Source organism: Juglans regia, chromosome 6, assembly GCF_001411555.2.
Source record: "Juglans regia cultivar Chandler chromosome 6, Walnut 2.0, whole genome shotgun sequence".
Classification (NCBI taxonomy): Eukaryota; Viridiplantae; Streptophyta; class Magnoliopsida; order Fagales; family Juglandaceae; genus Juglans; species Juglans regia.
This window is the reverse complement of record NC_049906.1, coordinates 10091455-10111392: the sequence shown is the minus strand read 5'-3', so window position 1 is coordinate 10111392 and position 19938 is coordinate 10091455. Positions and strand designations below refer to the sequence as shown.

The 19938-nt window shown below is 32.9% G+C and overlaps 1 protein-coding gene across 1 annotated transcript; it reads left to right on the top strand.

The window, feature by feature from the left end:
- Positions 1-7273: 7273 nt before the first annotated feature.
- Positions 7274-13869, top strand: LOC109010300 (nucleobase-ascorbate transporter 3-like). The gene is made up of 14 exons (XM_018991082.2): positions 7274-7816; positions 8533-8630; positions 8810-8986; positions 9556-9656; positions 9792-9867; positions 9954-10013; positions 10096-10280; positions 10363-10459; positions 10595-10681; positions 11331-11389; positions 11843-11934; positions 12032-12109; positions 12204-12367; positions 13211-13869. The coding sequence occupies exons 1-14, from the start codon at positions 7663-7665 to the stop codon at positions 13427-13429; spliced, it is 1647 nt and encodes a 548-aa protein (XP_018846627.1). The 5' UTR covers positions 7274-7662; the 3' UTR covers positions 13430-13869.
- The last annotated feature ends 6069 nt before the right edge of the window (positions 13870-19938 follow it).

The window sequence follows — 19938 nt, the reverse complement described above, 5'->3', positions numbered from 1 at the left end:
ATAATTTTTTTATCGTAATTCTCCATGTTTTAATTTGTCTATACTCACTACATTGCTCTTTGGTGCATGTTTGGACATTTAGGTGCGGTTTAGATAATTAGATAAAATGAGATGATTTTAGATGAAATGTGAAAATTAAATAAAATATTATTAGAATATTATTTTTTAATATTATTATTATTTTTGGATTTGAAAAAAGTAAAATATTTACTATATTGTACAAGGTAATGAGACAAACTATGTTTATAAACTTATTAAAATTAAATTGACCAACCACCTATTTCTAACAAAAAAATATATAATTTTTTTTTTTTACAAAATATGTCATTTGTACTATATATCAATTTAAATAAATAAACTTTTTGTGTTATATCTTATGAATTATCTATAGCTTTAGATAAACAAACCTCGAGTTTCTATGAAGATCTTTTGTGATTTATATATACATTGATACATATATGCACCAATACCTTTGACCTTTCTATATCAATACTTATATTTCACCATGATTTCATTTATTTAATTTATATTTTATCACTTTAGAAAGAGGATTGATCACTTCTCTTTTTTTATGTTTCTCCAAATGTTACTTAAAATGTTTGACATTACAAAATTATAAAAAATCTCATACAAAATAATAATAGAAGATGAAGTTACATGAGTTTATATGAGTCCAATCGAGACTATACGAGTTTAAACTTATACTAATTATAAATTAACTGCACTCAAATCAAGTACATGAGTTGAGTGCAACTATTCATAAAAGTTATCAGCCTTGTTTTCTTTTTCAATCATCCCACTGTACTCAATTTGGTCATGATTACAAACATTCACATCACCTTCATAAGATGTAATAATTCACAAAACACTTACGAGCACAGGCTTTGCACATTATATACATTATTTAAATAGTAAGATTTAAATTTTAAAAAATAGACCACATTCTATTAGATTTAAAAATTATTTCTAAGTTTAAAAGTGATTAAAAATATATTTTTATATTTAAATTGTAAATTTAAATTTTATAAATATGGCTATAATTTAAAAATTATATAGCTTTTAAATTTACAAGTACATATTTTATGAATAAATCTAATAAATTGTAATATATATTTATATATACACAATTTATAAAATATAAATATATATTTATATTTATATAAACATGTAAGCAGGGATGGGAAGGATTGGGGCGGGGCAATGGAACGTGGGCCCCGCTGCCTATTCTTGCTACGTACCGACTTGATAATATAATTTTTTGAAAAGGGTTATTTTACCTTCCCACTTTGTTCACTCTATTTGACCGCTGGTCAAAAATTTTTTTTATTTAATGATTAAAAAAATAATTTTAAATATATTGATATATTTTTTTATTTTTTAAAAATATTTAAATATATTAAAAAAATATAAAAAAAATACTAAACGATACGCCTAACGATAAGAGTGGGGTGGCAGAGTAGCCCCACTCAATTTTTTTTACTATAAACTACAGTAGTACAAAACAGCTGTTAACTCTATAATGCAGAAAACATGATTAGAAACAAAACCCTAGCTGTTGCCCAAAAGCGAAAGGGCCAATTAGTTTTACCAAAGATGCAATGATTCCAAAATTGACAAAGATGCAAAAAGGCTAATGGGATAAGAACTAAGAAGTTAGGACTTGTGCTATATTGGATTAGACATCTGAACAGCCACTTAGTGACCAAAAAAATATCGCACTCTTTTTCATCATCTTTATTCAATAATTTAGCCAAGTTGCTTAATAATCACCGCCAAATGTACAGTAAATTTGTCCAGAACCTTTTTCACTTGCCAAATAATTTTTCATCCACAAAAAATTGATTCCGCCGGTAACCTTTAAAATTAGGATAATGTTACTCCTTACGCTCCTAGCTCCCGCTATTTTGGTATTTTTTTGTTTTTTTTTTTATTTATTAAAAAAGTAATTTTTTAATGATGTTATGATTTTTTTAAAAGATTTGAAAATGAGGATTGATAGAGACACAAAGTGATCCCATAAAATGATCTCACACATTGATGTCATATACTATCAATGTACCACGTGTCTATTTTTTCTAATCCATCATTCTCCATTTTCTCTCTCTCTCCTCTTTCCCCCTTTAGGCATGCGCCTCACAACAGCACCGCTGCAAGTCGTTCCCGGCCACCACCAACAGTCGTTCCCCCTCACCGGTGACCTCCCGATCGGACCCAGCCCCTCTCCCTTTCCTCCTCCCGAAATCGAACCCCTCTCACACGGCTTCTCCCTCTCACCACTATTAGCGCCGCCGTCGCAGGCCAACTGCACCACCACACCCAGCCCCTTGTTGATGTAAGCTTCTCCCCCAGCCACCAGAGCCCTTCTCTCTCTCCCTTCTCATGAAGCAGCGCCTCCCCTTTCGGTAACCTCCTTATCTGCACTCCACACCGGCAGTGCCGCTTGGACCGTCGGCTTCTTCTGTCCACTATGAGGTAGTCCCCGACCACCATGGTCGGCGCAGGGAGAGGGCACGGGGAGATGGCAGGGGGTGGAAACGGGAGGGAGGGGAAGAAAGGAAAAGAAAAAAAATAGGGAGAGACGTGACCCACATCAGTGTGTGAGGTTCCTTTGTAGAATCTCTTTGTATCTATAGTGTTTTCCTTGAAAAATATTTAAAAAATACATGTAAAACAAAATACACCAAAATAACTAGCGAGAACCAGAGATGGTTCTAGTGCCTAAAATTAAGGAAAATGATCCTCTCACCACTGGTTCTTGCAGTTCAGTGTTATTGTTGAAATTTTTTATTTTATTTTTTAATTTTTCTTTTTACTTAATGATTAAGAAATTATTTTTTAATAATATTGTATTTTTTTATTTTTTAAAAAATATTTAAAAATGTAAAAAAATACATGTAAAAAAGATAACAAAAATAAAAAAAGAAAACCAATCATACCTTAAGTTAGCTCCCAGCAAGAGCTAGGAGAGGTGGACGCAGCATCGTCCTTAAACTTATTACAGCTCACTTCCTTGTATGAAACTTTTCAATATGCCTTCATTTATAGTAATAAAACTTTAGCTTCTCATGCCAGCTGTTGATTTCAAGGTTACATACATCAATATTGATTTCAAGATATGACCGTTAAAATAATATGAACGTTAGAAAATTAATGTGTATTTTTTTAATAACGAATAAATATTTCAATTATAATTATAATTAAAATAAATAAAAATATAAAAATTAATATTTTAATAAAATAATGATAAATTTAGAAAGTTTATTATTTAATGTTGTTGAAAAGTAACTAACTAAATTTATAAAAGTAGATTTCCTAGTCAGAATTTAACTATTTCACTAATAGTGCTCTAAAGGAATACTTTTTAGATGATGACATGAATTTGAAAAAACCAAGAGGAGAGTTCAATATACTTAAAATTTTGCATTCGAGTTTTTATCATATTTGTCATATTATAATATCCTAATGCACTATTAAGACACGAAAGGACAAGGTCCATGCTCGTTGCAATAGTTTTTTTCTTGCTTTTGAGGAGAAAGGAACAATAGAAGGGTTTCATTATTGTTCTAAGGTGGATGCCTCAGGCAAGTTAAAAGCATGAACAATATACTTACATGCATGATCTCAAGCCAAGTTAAAAGTCATGTGGTATGCCAGAGAAGTTGTTCAAACTAAAGCAGACCTTATGGTTTGTTTGTTTGCTGGTAGGGGGACTCTTTCCATTATTTGGTACCTTCTCCAAAATGGGTTTATATGCATTGGTATTATTTGTAGGGTATCTCCTTTTATTTTTATAGTTTTTCTTGTTAATACAAAGGTTATGTGTTAGATAAATGATTTGTACAAGTTCTAAATGAGACATTTTATTTACAATCCTGAATGAGGGACTGTGTGTACAGTCTCATTAATAAATGAGGGATAAAAGGAAAAAAAACATTATTTTAAAAAAGATATTATTGTTATTTAAATTTTTTTAAAACATAACTGTATAGGCTTGCATGAGCAGTCCCTATTTAGAGACTGTATGTAGACTAACTCATTCCAAATAGACAAGTTACATACAAGTATTTGTAAAAAAGTAGACCCTACATTAAAAAAATGTAAAAAAATTTATTATTTATTAATGCAATTCACCTTTTTACAAAAAACTTATATATAACTTATCTATTTAAAATTTATACCTAACATTACTTCGTACTATAGGTTATAAATTATAAAGAAAAGTTGCATGCAAGGCAGCTACCTCTCTCAAAGCTTATTTATTTTGATCTTCAAGCTATTGCCTTTTTATATGGAAGTCTATTCATTAGCCTTCATTAACTAGTCGTTATTTTGGTTGACTCACATATCTTGCTATTGAATAAACTAACATTTGGATGTTGTATTGAATAAACTAACATTTGGATGTTGAATTGAATTTAATTGAATTGAAATGATAAAATATTATTTTTTAATATTATTATTATGAACTGGATTTAAGAACCAAAACCTAAATATGTAATGTTCCTTTTTAATAAAAGGTTATGCGGAAGATTATATCATCAAATCCGAGGTTTGACGGAGGCAGGTCCCTCTTTCACTTTACTTTGTTCGAGCACAAAAGAAAAAGGCACGTAAGAACGATTCCGCTTCATTTTCGCTTGACCCACCTGTTACTCATTCAACTTCATGGCCCGTAACATTATGCTTATAAAAAAAATTTAAATACGAGTTACGAGAAGTGGAAGAGAGTAAGGTATTCTAAACAAAAATATCATTATACTTATTACAACTAAACAGCAAAATGTTTAGCATAAGGATCTAGTTGAGTTAATAGGAAAAACCCTCCACATTCAAGCCAAAAGGGAAGCATGAAGCCAAGGTTCTTTGAATCAGATGTCATAAGACCTGGTTTTTAAATGGGAGAATCAGATTGGAATCTCTGTAAGAAGAAGAAGAAGAAGAAGAAGAAGAATCATCATAAAAGATACAATGTGATCCCTCCAAATTTGTAATAATCCCTCCAAATTATCAGTTTTACAATCACAACCCAAACTATAAAAAAAAGATACAATAAATGGCACTTCCACACCCTTCATTTTGAGGATAATGACTTGGAAGATACAATCATAGAGATGAGATGAGATATTTATTCAACTTTTTGGAGCAGTTTGGATAGAGGTGAGATGAAAACATCTCACTGTATACAAAAAAGTAACTCTTATCCAAACATATTCTTTTGAGATTTTAAAGATGATTTCAAATTTTTTCATGTAACGACAAGCTGTCATTATTTACTTTACAGAGAAAAGAAAACATCTTTAGATTTTCCAGCGGAAACGAGAAAACGTTGATATTTGACGCCCTCACTCATCCCTGTCCACGCCCGTCGTTCTCCTCGTAACATCCATTCGTAAGTGCATCTCCTATCTTTGAAGATTTCCTTGCATGCCTCACAGTCCATCAAGGCCAAGCTGAGAGAAAATTTTCCCACCTAACTCCAACGCCAATGCTGTTGCCCCAATTTCCTCCATCTATAGATTTCAACCAACTTTCAATCTAGCTTTGAGGATTGCCGTACAGAGCATTGGTGATGGTGGTTGGGAAGGCTGCGGCTCTTGCGAAGCCAGTGAGGACCCTGCTTTGCAACTCAAATCTGCTCACGTGTGCTTGGTAAGTCCCTTCGTTAACTTAGCTCTGCTTGATCTGTACTCTCATTGTCGCCTAACCCCTTATCAGAGATTCCTCTACCCCTACCCTAAAGTTAATATTAGCAAGCATTTTGTGATGGAAGTCGAGATTTCGAAATCTTTTGAATAGTTTACAATTTGGCACCTTATATGCCAATTTCGAAATATGCTATCTTGTGTATTCCAAATCCTATGTATTGATATGTTTTGACGTTGGATGTTGTGTATTCATGCTTGCTTGCCTTTTATTCTATGTCTTGTGAAAACTTAAAGTGTTTAGGTGTCCAATGTATGTCATGGATATCAAGGTGAACCAAATCTTAAAGATCATTTGTAAGTCTTAGATGGAGAAATCACAAGATCGAGAGTCAAGAAGATTAAGGAAGCATTGCAAAGATTTGTGCAATCCATTTGAGATGAGTCTAGCAAGAGCGCAATATTCAAGATGGGCTTGAAGGATGAAGATCCAGTTTTGATTCATTTGATACAAGTTATGGAAGAGGGCAATAACATGACTTGAAGGATTTGGGCATTTGAAGGGTTTCAACTTGTTTAATTCATTTAAAGAATTTATTTTATTAGTTATAGGAATTAGTCTAAAATAATGAGGCATGAGGATGTTTGGCCCACATATATTTTATGTTTTATGAATTAGGGTTTCAAGAGAAGTTTTTAAAGGTAGTTTAGGAGTTGTTTTAATTTTCAGTTAGAGTTTCTTTTGAGAAGACCTTGTATTTCACCCAATGGTATTTTGGGAAAGGATTTTATGTTAACTTAGGGTTTTTAGGGGATTGAGATATGTAAGTTACTGTAGCCGAGTACTATAGCAGCGCTACTATTCACTCAAGGGTAGTTTTGAAAGATGGAAATTTATTTTAGCTAGGATTTTAATTAGATTTTGGTTTAAATACTCTTTGTAGCCTCATTTTTATTAGTTTATGAAATTTGACGAATTTATTCATTATGAGTTGAGTTTATCTCCTCTTGTTCTTGAATGAACTTTTGAACTTATCAAAGGCAAATCACAATTTTTGTAGTGTTCTTCCTTATAATTTAGGTTCTTGAGACAGGTTATTCCATGGATCTATATTTTCATATAATCTAAGTTTTTTAAACGAGTTTCTCAACGAGTCTAAATTTTTTATTGGCTTGATTTTGACTTTCTTAAATGAGTTTTTAAATTAATTGTGAGTTCAATAAATTTCATTTCCATTAGTTCATATATCAGTATGTGTTGGATGTTGTATATTGTCGGTTTGCTTACCACATTTTGTTACAATTATAATGAAGAATTCTACAAAGTTGAAATCATTTTTTTGCATGAGCAATACTACGCAACTTTTCTAATTTCTATATACCATATTTTTTTAAATTTTTAAATTTTTAAATATTTTTTTTAATTTCTTATTTTAAATTTATTTTTTTAAAACCAATTCAATTTCTCTGTTAATTATTCAAATACGGAAACTCAGCCTCGGAAATTCGGAAGACGGAATAGGCGCATATGCAACCTCGATGGCAAAGAAGTTATTTTGAAGAAAAATGAAGGCTAATTTGGTCGGATAAAGCACGTAAGAACGAAGGTAAATCGTAGTATCGTACACCGACTTCCTCGTAGACTGAAGTCCCATGCCATCTGCCCATACCAGGTGCTTATGCTCTCCTCGGTACACGACAACCTTAATCGTAATCCCAAACTCCACTGATCTTCTCTCTCTCTCTCCCCTCTGAAAGTGCTTATATTTTATAGGTTAGTAAATCTGTAAATCACCTAAACTCCCTTCTTAACTTTCCTTTCCCTTCCTTGAAGAAATCAGCTGGACTTGCTTTAATGGCCAATATCTATTTTTGGTATTTTCCATTGTATTTCTTGTGTCGGTGATTTATGCTTGTCGAGTTGTGGTTGTGGAAGAATAAAACCAACCCTTGTGCGCAAATACAAGAAGAAGAAGAAGAAGAAGAAGAGGAGTTAAACAAAGAAAAATAACTGAAAAAGATGGTGGAAACGGGACATAACCACCAGCCACAGCCAATACAGGCGCCTCCACCGCGCCCAGCTCTCCCTCTGGGAGGAGCAAGGGGTCCCGCTTGGCCTCCCACTGAGCAACTCGGGCAGCTCCAGTACTGCATCCACTCCAACCCTTCATGGGGTTAGTGTCTCTCTTTCTCCTTCTCCCTCCGCTTTTTCTCTTAGATCTCGCTTTGCGGTTTGATTTAGTATTTCCGATCGAATATAATATTACTGGTTCTTTTTAGCTCTGCAAAAGAAGATAAAGGGTAAGGTTAAGATTCTCTGATCAAAAGGTTGGTACTTTTGTTGTTATTTTTGTTGGGTGGGCTGTAGTGTCCCCATCTATAGGGTGGGTTGTGAGAGGATCACACAAATTCGATTCATATACCTTATTTCTTTGTGGATTCTTCCCTTCTTAATTTTGCCTATTAATTTTTCTTTTCTAATCCTGGATTCTTGTTCTCTTTTCATCGTATTATGTTTAATAGCAAGTATAGATATGAGTGGCCTTTCAGTTAGTAATTTTTGCTCATTTTAAATTGTGTCGTGTGAAATTTATTTTGGAATTTTATCCCAAAAGTTTAAATTGATGGAAGTATGTAGATTTTATTATTATTATTTTTTTATCTTAACACTTCCGTGGAGCCGGACTCCTCACAATTAGTGGGTCTAACATGTAAAATATTTAATTAAAACTAGATAGTGTAGAGTTATTAGGATTTGAGCTTACACCGCTGTTTGATTTCATGTGAAATCAACACTTGTCTTGAAAGGTTAAGTTGATGAGAAGAGCTACACTTTATTATTTATTTTATATCTTAAACTAATTACTTTTAATCAATGTAAATATTACAGTGGAAGCATCGTTACTGGCTTTTCAGCACTACATCGTAATGCTTGGAACTACGGTTCTGATTGCCAGTACTCTAGTGCCTCTCATGGGCGGGAGCCATGTAAGTATTTGTCCACCATATCATTTTTTCAACTAGAGTTACTATATATATATATATATATGTATATGTATATGTGTACGTATATATACACACGCCCAAACATGTTATCAAAACTCAATTTGATGGACTGCGACTTTGCTCTGATCCCAGTATTCAAAATTTACTGTTTATGCAAGCAGGGTGATAAATCCCGTGTTATTCAAACAATACTTTTTATGTCGGGACTGAACACACTGCTTCAAACGATTATTGGGACAAGGCTTCCTACAGTGATGGGTGCATCCTATGCTTTCGTCATACCAGTTTTAACGATTATCAATGATTTACGTGATGAGGACTTCACATCTGAGCATCAGGTATGTAAAGATTCAGGCAATATGTGACTAGATAGGGAGAAAAATCATATGATAAATTGTTGCATGTGTAGTCGTTCTCTCTTCTCTTGGTAATACAAGTCATGACACTTTGCTACATCATCATTATGGAGTTCTTTGTACTTTATGGTAGTACCATTTTTGTTATCTGAATGAGCTTAGATGACATAGATTATCTGGTTATTTATTGTTTAGGAATATCGTCTGCTGATCTTGTGGATGTGGTTAATTCTCTTGATTAACATGTTTAATCACGAATTCTTTTGAAAATTCTTGAATGTTGACACGCTTATTTGTGGCCATCATTTACTGATTTTTCTTTCAATTTCCCTTGCAAGTTCTCTGAATTCTTAACTTGGTGATGTTATAAAGCAATTGCATGCATCTCTGTCCAGCTGATTACTAAATTTGTGGACAATTGAGGTGCATGCTTGGTGGGTTTACCATCAAATTGTGTTGCCTTATTCTCGACTTAAGTGGATCTGGCGTTTACATGTTTTGAGTATTCAAGGCAGAGGATTGTTTGATGATTGTAATTAGGATGCTTGCAGAGGTTTGTCCACACTATGAGAACGATTCAAGGATCCCTAATTGTATCTTCCTTTGTCAACATCATTCTTGGATATAGTAAGGCATGGGGGACTTTGACAAGGTACATAATCATGATATGAAAATTTGGTTATTACTCTTTTCATCTTAAGGATTCTGGCTTGAAAATTAGTCTCAATTTTTTTGGGCTCTTGTTTTTATTTGCTGTCTGTTCCCCCTTTGCTTTTCTCTTCCCCAGGTTTTTCAGTCCCATTGTTCTTGTACCAGTGGTTTGTCTAGTGGGCCTTGGTCTGTTCATGAGGGGCTTCCCACTGGTAATTTCGATTAAAGAGCATTCAAATAACTTAGTGGCATCGAAAATAAATTATTCTAACCAATATCCGTCCTATTGCCTATACAGCTTGCCAACTGTGTGGAGATTGGCCTGCCCATGCTTATTCTGCTTGTTGTTATCCAGCAGGTTATATATCCTTCTCAAACTAGCACCTTCATACTAATATTCTCTTTGCAAGTCTGATTAACTGTTATGCTTTTTGGTGCAGTATTTAAAGCGCATTCATCCTAAGGGCCATTTCATAGTTGAGAGGTTTGGGTTGCTTTTTTGTATTGGTATTGTCTGGGCTTTTGCAGCTATCCTCACTGAGGCTGGTGCTTACAAAAATGTAAAAGAGCAGACTAAGATGAGTTGCCGCACAGATCGATCGTACCTTATACAATCTGCTCCTTGGTATGTCCAGATATGGGATCACAACACCATTTCAGTAGAATCATCAATTTCTGGTGCATAACCTGGTTTTTCTCCGTTATAGGGTTAAAATTCCTTACCCATTTCAGTGGGGTACTCCCATATTCAGAGCGAGCCATGTCTTTGCAATGATAGGGGCAGCACTTGTTACATCTGCAGAGGTTTTATCACTATTCCAGAAATCACCATTTTACCACTTTGTACAGGATTTCCAAAAGCCTAGCTAGTGTTTAAACATTAGAAAATTTCTCATTCATCCCTTTTCCTTGATGAAATGTTTATTAAACTTTTGGCAGTCAACTGGAACATTTTTTGCAGCAGCACGTCTTGCAGGTGCAACGCCCCCTCCGGCACATGTTCTCAGCCGAAGTATTGGCCTGCAGGTACAGCCATAGACTGTCATGCTTCTCCCTCTCCCTCTCTGTCTCTGTCTCTGTGTGTGTGTGTGTGTGTGTAATATCCCATATGATAAGTATAAGGGTAGGTGGTGTATGGTATCCCACATTGCTTGGAAAGGAGAAGTTCTTACTCTTTATAATGTGGTTTCAATTGTATCATTGATTAATCCTTTTGAAAAATAGGCCATGTGGATTGAACTTTCCATTAGGGTATTACAAATGGTTTCAAAGCCTATCCCAATAAAAAATGTGGGACTTGAGCCGTGTCACCTATTATGGATTGACCCGACGAGGATGTCGGAAATTTAAGGAGGGTAGATTGTAATATCCCATATGATAAGGATAAGGGTAGGGTGGTGTATCAGATCTCACATTGTTTGGAAAGGAGATGTTCTTGCTCTTTATAATATTCCAATGGGACTCCAATTGTATTATTGACTAGTCTTTTTAGAATATAGGCCATGTGGCTTGGACTTTCCATTAGGGCATTACACACGCAAATTCTCTCTCTCTCTCTCTCTCTCTCTCTCTCTCTCTCTCTCTCTCTCTCTCATTGCTAGAACAGCAGCTGAAATGAATCTGGATCTTTCATTAGCAGTTATGCTGCATATTAACGCTTTATCTTCAAATGCAGGGTATTTTCTTGCTGCTTGAAGGCATCTTTGGTGCTGCAGTTGGTACTACAGCATCTGTGTAAGCTCTAATGATTAATCTGTTTCCGGTCTTTATTAATCTCATGACTTAAAATCTTTCCGGCAAAGGAATGGCAAAAAAAAAAAACTCTTGGGTCCTGGAATGGTTTGGCCATTCTATGGAAGCCTCTGGGGCCCTGTAGGGTGTCAGGGACCCATGGCTGCCTGAAATTTCCAGGTCTAGATCCTTACAGCAGAGCCAAGTCTGTAAGATCATGACACCTTGTAAAATAACTTTTATTCAGTGCTTGTGCCTATCGATTATGTTGTATAAGAAGGTGATATCGTTTGAAATTTTTCTGTGAAATATCGATAAAAAAAAAAAAAAAAAAAATTCTGTGAAATAACACTGGATGGTTAAATTAAATCCTGTGGCTGCCAGAAGATCACTGCTCATGGACTGTAGGAACAAGTAGATACTTGCTTTACATACTTGTTGGGATGATATTTGCAGTGAAAATGTTGGCCTCCTCGGACTGACTCACATAGGGAGCCGAAGAGTGGTGCAGATTTCAACTGCTTTCATGATCTTCTTCTCCATATTTGGTTTGTTTTCTACTTCTACCGTGATTGCTTTACCTGTAACCTATCATCCCGGGTTTTATTCATTTCATATATAATTATGTTACCTTCATATCTTCAGGGAAATTTGGTGCCTTCTTTGCATCTATTCCTTTACCAATATTTGCTGCAATCTACTGTGTTTTATTTGGCTTTGTTGGTGAGTGATTTTCCAATCATTGGACTTGGTCTGTTTTAATCTTGTTCACGTCTTCTTAAAAGGGAAATTTGCTCTTCCGTTTTGTTTTTCACAGCTGCTGTTGGGATCTCATTAATGCAGTTCGTAAACAATAATTCCTTGAGAAACCTCTACGTTTTGGGTCTGTCCTTGTTCCTTGGAATATCTATACCTCAGTATTTTTTCATGAACACCAATCAGACTAATGGTAATGGACCAGTTAGAACAGGTGGTGGATGGGTAAGTAGAATATACTTTGATGTCATTTTCCCCCTTCTTTTTGTATTTTTATACTTATTTTTGCAGTATTTAATCCTCTTTTTTTATCTCATACGATTTTGACTCAGCATCTTATAGGAGGTAAATGTTTCAGATGGGATGTAGAAAAGTTTGTCAAAAGTTCTGATAAACGAATCTGCACCTATATTGCAGAAACATAAAATACAAATACGATACATGCACACAGATCTTGTGCTTACTCTCATTCTCTTAGGTAGGAATAGATATAGCTGAATTGAGCCTATAGGGTTGAGCCTTGAGGCAAGCTACTTGCTCTTCTATATCCTGCTTAAATCTAAGAAAATCTATTTATTCCTATTCGTGCAGGTAACACAATTATCAATAATAAGATCCCTATAGTGCTTGCATTTCAATCAATAAATTAATGTAGTTTTTTCTGCCTCAACCTTCCCCAGATGTGCTGAATTAGCTAAACATTTTATTTTGCTAGCTATTTTACGTACACACACCGGGTTTAGTTTACTGTCTTACGCATTTAATACTCAAATCGCATACAATTAAACGGCCTTGGTAAGATTGAGCGGTAATTCTAGTTTGAATCAACCTTAAGTTGAAGCCTAATTATGCTTATCTGAAATTCTGTAGTCGTTGTCCTTCATACTCCATAGTTTGAATGTTTCTCCAAAAATGCTGGAAAGACTTTAGTGTAGTCCGTGTTGTGAGACAACATAAAGATGATTACATTCCAGCCAGAAAAATGAAAACTTCATGCTCCCAATTCATCACCCTAGTTAACATGCTATGCGTTGGCCTGATTTTATGTCAATTTTGTAACTGTTGCAGTTCAACAACATCATTAACACAATATTCTCGTCGCCACCAACTGTGGCGATAATCGTCGGGACAGTGCTGGATAACACGCTAGAGTGGAAGCACACATTTAACGACAGAGGACTGCCGTGGTGGGTTCCCTTCCAAAATAGGGATGGAGATGTGAGAAATGATGAGTTTTATCGCCTTCCTTTAAGGATAAATGAGTATATACCTACCAGATTTCTCTAAATAACTCATACCCCCGTGTATATTATAGCTATATACTAAGGAAAAAAAACTATTGGTTTTGTTATGTGTAAAACTAGGTGTGTTCTAATTATATAGATTGTATTGTCCACATATCGGTTTTCGATTGTCCATGTCCTTGGCTTCTTTACCCGCTACCCGACTCTCGGATGACCCTTTTTTCCCAGTAGCCAAATGCATGGAACTCTTGTGCGGTTTGGCTCCTGCAGGCAGCATTGATAGAAAGGGGAACTGAGGGGATTCTTTGTAATCTGTGCTATGTGGAAAAGGGAAGTTACTCATAAACCAACAGATGAGCTTTGGATATGTTTGCTAGGTTTGCACCTGAATTTTGGAATTGAGATACTTGTGGATCATTACTACTTGTATTGAAATATTAGCATTTATGTTTTATGTTTTCTAAATGATGGATTGGTGGCTCTTGTCATGTTTTGCATGTTTAAGAATCTCCCTAGTTATTGATTAAACAATCAGCAGCCTAGGAACCGAAAAAGGAAAAACAAACAAGTCTTTGGTAGGAGCTTCTTCATTAGAGTGCAATTTATTTATGATTCAAATTTATTTAAGCTTCTATGCCACAAACCGTCCACCGTTACATGACATAATTTGATTTGTAAAAATTAAATTTTAAAATATATCTTCTAAATGTTACTCCAATTACAGATTGACACGAATACTTAATTATTGGCATAATGCATGTTATAATTTGTGCTAGAAATAATTTATTTATAACTTATGTAAAAACTTGTCACATCAATTACCTAAAAAACTTCATCCATTTTAACAATCAAATTTGAAACGAGATGCAAATTAAATACATTTTTTAATATTTCTAAACATTTTTTAAAAAATATATAAAAAATGTTAATACCTTATTAGTCACTTTCTTAATTCTAAGTAAAAGAAAAAATTAAAAAAAAAAATTAAATACATAAACGATAAAAATAGAAGTATAAAATAGAGGGGTATAACAACATTATTCATATTATATATAATCATGCCAAAAGGATGAGTGGAGCTAATCTTGCCGGACGGATGTCCCACTTAGCTGCAAAATACATTAGGTTCCATCTGTATCTACTTTTTCATGAATATTTCCGGCCATTTTCCATTTTTGAATCATCGCCTATTGTGCATTATGCTTATCTACTTCAGAAAACAAACAAGAACAGACCTAAGATTCATGAAAACGATGAATAATTTAGGGCATATATACCCATATCAAACAGAAGATTACAAACAAAAAATAATTAGTGTAGACAACAAAAAACCCATCATTATTCAAAAAGTAATCACGCAGCATCTTTGACTACTTCTGCTGTGATTTATCTAAAAAATTCAGACTCTAAAAGAACTCATTTGTTATTATAGGTGAGATGAATTGAGATAAAAATAAAAAATTAAATAAAAAATTATTATAATATATTTTTTTAATATTATTTTTATTTTAAATTTTAAAAAAATTAAATTATTTATTTTATTTTATATAAAAATTTAAAAAAAATTATAATAATTAAATGAGATGAGATGAAAATAATTATCAAAACAAACGAAATATTACGTACGAATCTTATAAATCTAATAATATAATAGAAAATCAATCAATTTAATCATTTAATTTATGAAAAATGATGGATGCACAATTTTTTTGTTTCTTTATATATTTACATTTTAAATGAGGAATATTATGATAAAATAATTATTTATAAAAATAAGTTTATTTTATAAAAACATGCTCATTTTAAAATATGGTTATATATATAGAAGGTTGTAAAAGAGGTTGAATATGTATCATTACTATTTACTTTTAACAAAATTTTTAAGTCAGAATATACTTATTAAAATATTTACATAAAATAATTTATACTTTAATTTAAAAGATAACTTTTAAAATTAAAATTTTACTTTTTAAACGATATAGATAAGACGGACAGAGTGCTTTAATCAACAGCGGACAGCAATGCTTAAACGCGTCGTGGACGTGAAGTTTGAACGACAAGATGTTTGCAGATATTCACATTGAAACCGACAAGAAATAAGCTACTAATCGATTGCATGCAGATGAATCCAGACTCTGTGACGAAGGGCTCCACACGTTTCTTTGGCAGATCTCTCTATTCGCGTTCTTGCTCTTCTCTGTGAGAATCAATGCATATTATATGAAGGACTTAGACTCATGTCCCACCCACACCAGAAAATGACATGTGTATCCTGTGGTAAATAGCATGGCCTGAGTGAGCCGCTACGATTGTAAATATCATTTCTCTTTTTTATTTTACAAGTCATAAGCGCGCCTTACACACCTAAAGATGTCTGGTACGAAGATCCTTACTTTGATTAACAGTTCTCAGCTCATACAATCCAATATTAATGAAAAGAGTGACATTAATCTTATCATGTTCACTCATTTAATGTAATGGGCAGTATGTTCAAGGCCAAGAAACTTCCTCTTCGCATACAACATGCATGACGTACGCAATGATTGCAGCAGAGAATTTGATGTATTCCTAATCTGTGGAAACTCTCTCATGTCAATCTTCTTTAGTCTTTGCAGTTTACAAATGCTAATTTTCAAGAAGACGTGCCGAATTAACACATTGAACAATGTCAATTGTCAAGGTATTTGTGAAGATTTATGCTACATTGAAATTAATTTTGCTACACAATTTCCACCACATTTCATATTTTTAAAATTTTTTAATATATTTTTTTAAATTTTTTTGAGTTTATTTTTTTAAATTATTTTAAATTTTAAATTTATTATTTATATAATAAATATTTGATAAAAGAAAAAAATAATAAAAAATATAAAAATATAAAGTATGGAATGTGAGGAAGTTGCGAGGAGGGTGGCTACCTACCGCCGACATAGGGAGGAAAGGGCATGCAGCACCCCTCTTACCATCTAAGTGTCACAACAAATTAAAAAAATTGCAAAACTAAAAACATTTAAAAATAAGTAAAAATTAAGAAAAATAACAAAAAATGAAATTAAAAACAAAATTAAACATCACTAGGGGGAGTACCCATTAATGGATCTGACAAATGTGTAACAGGAGGATCCAAACTACCAAAATTGATAGTACAAGGATAAAAAGTAAGAAATTAGAGTTTTGGAACCATTAATATATCTAAATTGGCCAAACCATAGTTACCATTTTAATATTTAACCCTTATAAATGTTAAGTATTTTGTAAGCAATTAGCTCAAATTCCTTTAAAACAATTAAAGAGACCATTCATTAATTAGCTCAAAATTTATTTCAATAATAAGTTAGAACTTAATTAGTACTTGAATAAAAACTAAAAGACTAGAATTTGACCACCCAACAGTCAAGACTATCCAAATATCCTAGCTTTTCCTAAGTGATTATGAATGGTCATCTAATTTATTTTTTATTTTTTTTAAATGAAATTGATCTTTATTGCAAATTGAAGACTTGCAACATCTCAGATAACAGTTGACTAAGGAAAATCTTCCAAAACATACACGTCTTCATCAAGAATATTAATAGCATCTCTAGCTACATAATGAGCAACCATATTTGAACCTCCATTAGTGTGGATCATTAACCAACTAGCAAAAGGAATTTAGGATTTTTCTTGCATCCTCAATCAATAAGCCCCCTAAACTCCAATCTGTATTAGCATTATTCAACATATATATTAACTACATGCAACGCATCCCCCTCTAGAATGATCTGTGTAAGATCAATTTCTTTACAAAAAACAACTGCTACCAATAGTGCATATGCTTCTGTAGTGAAATAATTTTCAGTCAGTTTTCTAAGAGCTCTAAGAGTGCCAAGAACCTGGCCGTTAAAGTCCCTAGCAATCACGCCAATGCCAATGTTACCATTTGCATTCTTAGTACGTAGCTGCATCCCAATTTAGCTTATAAATTCACTCTGCTGGTTTCTACCATCGGAGTGGTGATTGAACCAAACTAGTTGTCTCCTTTTGGGGCAAGTTAGTAGAGTTTTTAAACAACAACAACTCATCTCTGGCATGGAGTTGGATTATATATATGCTTGTTTGTTTCTCATTTGTCGTGACAAAAAAATAAATAGAGATTTTCTAATGAAATTCCTAATCTTAGAGTCCTTTGTTTATCACCCTCATGATCAGCCTATTTCTTAATTAGATTAGTTCCTATTAGGCTTAGAGTTTTGTTTAAAGCGGACTCCAAAACAATTATAAATGTCGTTAGTGAATTTTTCAGATAACATTAATTATTTAATAAATATTATTATATTTATTTTATTTTACTTTATGATCTTATATTCAAGTAGAAACTAACAATTCTAAGCTACCCAAATCTGATGTAATCTATCTACGTCAGTGAGATATATATTAATTTTCTAATAAATATTTCTTTGTTTGACTTAAATGATTGAATTCAAAAGGAAGAAAAATGACACCCGATGTATCATCAATATGTGGACCTAATTACAAAAATAATACCTAAGAAGAGTTAGTACAAACAATATAAACTCAAGTCATATTCTTTCTCGTAGAATCTGAGAGGATTGCAATCCCATCAAGAAATAAAATAAATAAAAAATAATAATTAAAAATATGTATGGTGTGTATTGTGAAATGATGAGTAACATAACCTTATATATATATATTATTTATTTTATTCTTACTAAACTAATTTTTTTTAATATTTTTATTAATCTAATTGAGTTGTTCTACTTATTATCTATACATCATATACTTGTTATGAAAAAAAAAAAAATTAAAAGAGATATGATGTGTGGTACGGTACGTGGGATGTTAAGTAGAATTATTCATTTTACAAAACTGTGAGAGACTTGTACTTAGCATTATTATATATATATATATATATTTATATATATATATATATTTATAAAATTAAAGGTGCATGTTGTGTGTTCATGTGGGCATGCAATGACATTAGCTACCTTTGCTTCGTGAGTAATGCTACTCATTATCTCAATTGTTATTATCATTTCATCATCTCATGATGTGGTATTATTAGATGATTAGAAACTATTTATTATATTTTATTTATGAACCTATAATTTAATGACACGTCATAAAATAACAAGAGAATGATGAAAAATGAGACAATAAATAGATTTTTTTCTTCGTGTTTACATTACATAAACGAAATAAAGTTTTTAAAAAAAATTAAATTAGCAATTGACCCAACAAAAATGGGATACCCGTTGACAGACAAAATGACGATCGTACCCTCTTCAATTTGAAAAGTATAAGAAATCTTTATTCATATGTTTACAAGAGTTTATACCTTTGATCATATTATAACGATCGTTAGTGATCAACCGTTAAAGTTTTTTACGTACGTACATATGGGAAAATCATTGATAGTTAATTTGTAGGTGAAAAGTATTTATATATATATATATATACATATATATATAATCTTTCAGAGAAGAAAAAAGCAATTAAAAAAGAAAAAGAGTTTTGTTCTAATCAATTTGACATAAGAGACGTTGAGTCTAAAAACTTGTGGTGATCCTTAGTCGCTGCAAAGAGTCTAAAAATTGCTGCAAAAAATCATTTGCGATGAAAAAGGTACGCCATAGAGTGGACGCAAAAGATCCGTCGCAAAAGATGCAAAAGAGTTTCAATTGTAGGATCAAGGTAAATTGAGATCATCGTCTCTAATTTTTCACTTAAATTAAATGGTCTAATTTAGAGAAAAATAGAGAGTACTAGTCATGATAAACACATGATAAGGTGACTTAATGCAATATTTAATAATATTGCATTTAAAAGATTTAGTGCAATTAATATTATAAATCTCATATAATAAGTATTTAATGTAGCTCTTGTGATCTATCTCTATCCGAACAGAATTATTCGATTTAGGTAGAGAATTACATAAAATTATATCTGATCGATCTGTCAAATTAAGCAAATCGTGAAGAACTTACCCAAATTTAAGTAGCTGATCAATAAAGAGAGAATTTAGTACGTAGTTTTGGATACACTTTTGCATACCATATATCATCAGCTTGGTGTAACATATAATAATATATCAGGGTACAACTAATTAAGTTTATTAACTTGTTTCATCTTTATTTCTTTGATTGTTTGGGATAAATGCATGGATCGTTGATCATCAATTGAATGGAGGAACACGAGATGCCAAATTATTTATGAGCAAAGAAAGATTATCAAGCTTCTTGTCAAGCAGCTGCATTATGAGATCGTCTGCATCACTCAGTGCAGAGTGGCAGAAGTTGTTGGAATTCATGATCTGATTCTCCATATCCATCAAGGAATGTTCCGTCGTTACATGTCTCTTCGTAGGGTCAGTACTGGCCATCCTCAAACCCTCGAGTGTTATAGCTAGGGTTGTTAAGCCATCACTCAAACCCTCCTCGCATTTCTTCAGGTCGCCATTGACAGAGGCGTATACCCTAACACTCTTGAGCTTCGGAACTAAATGGATGAATTTTCTGACAGAATGGACCTCTTCGATGCTTATGGTCGTGA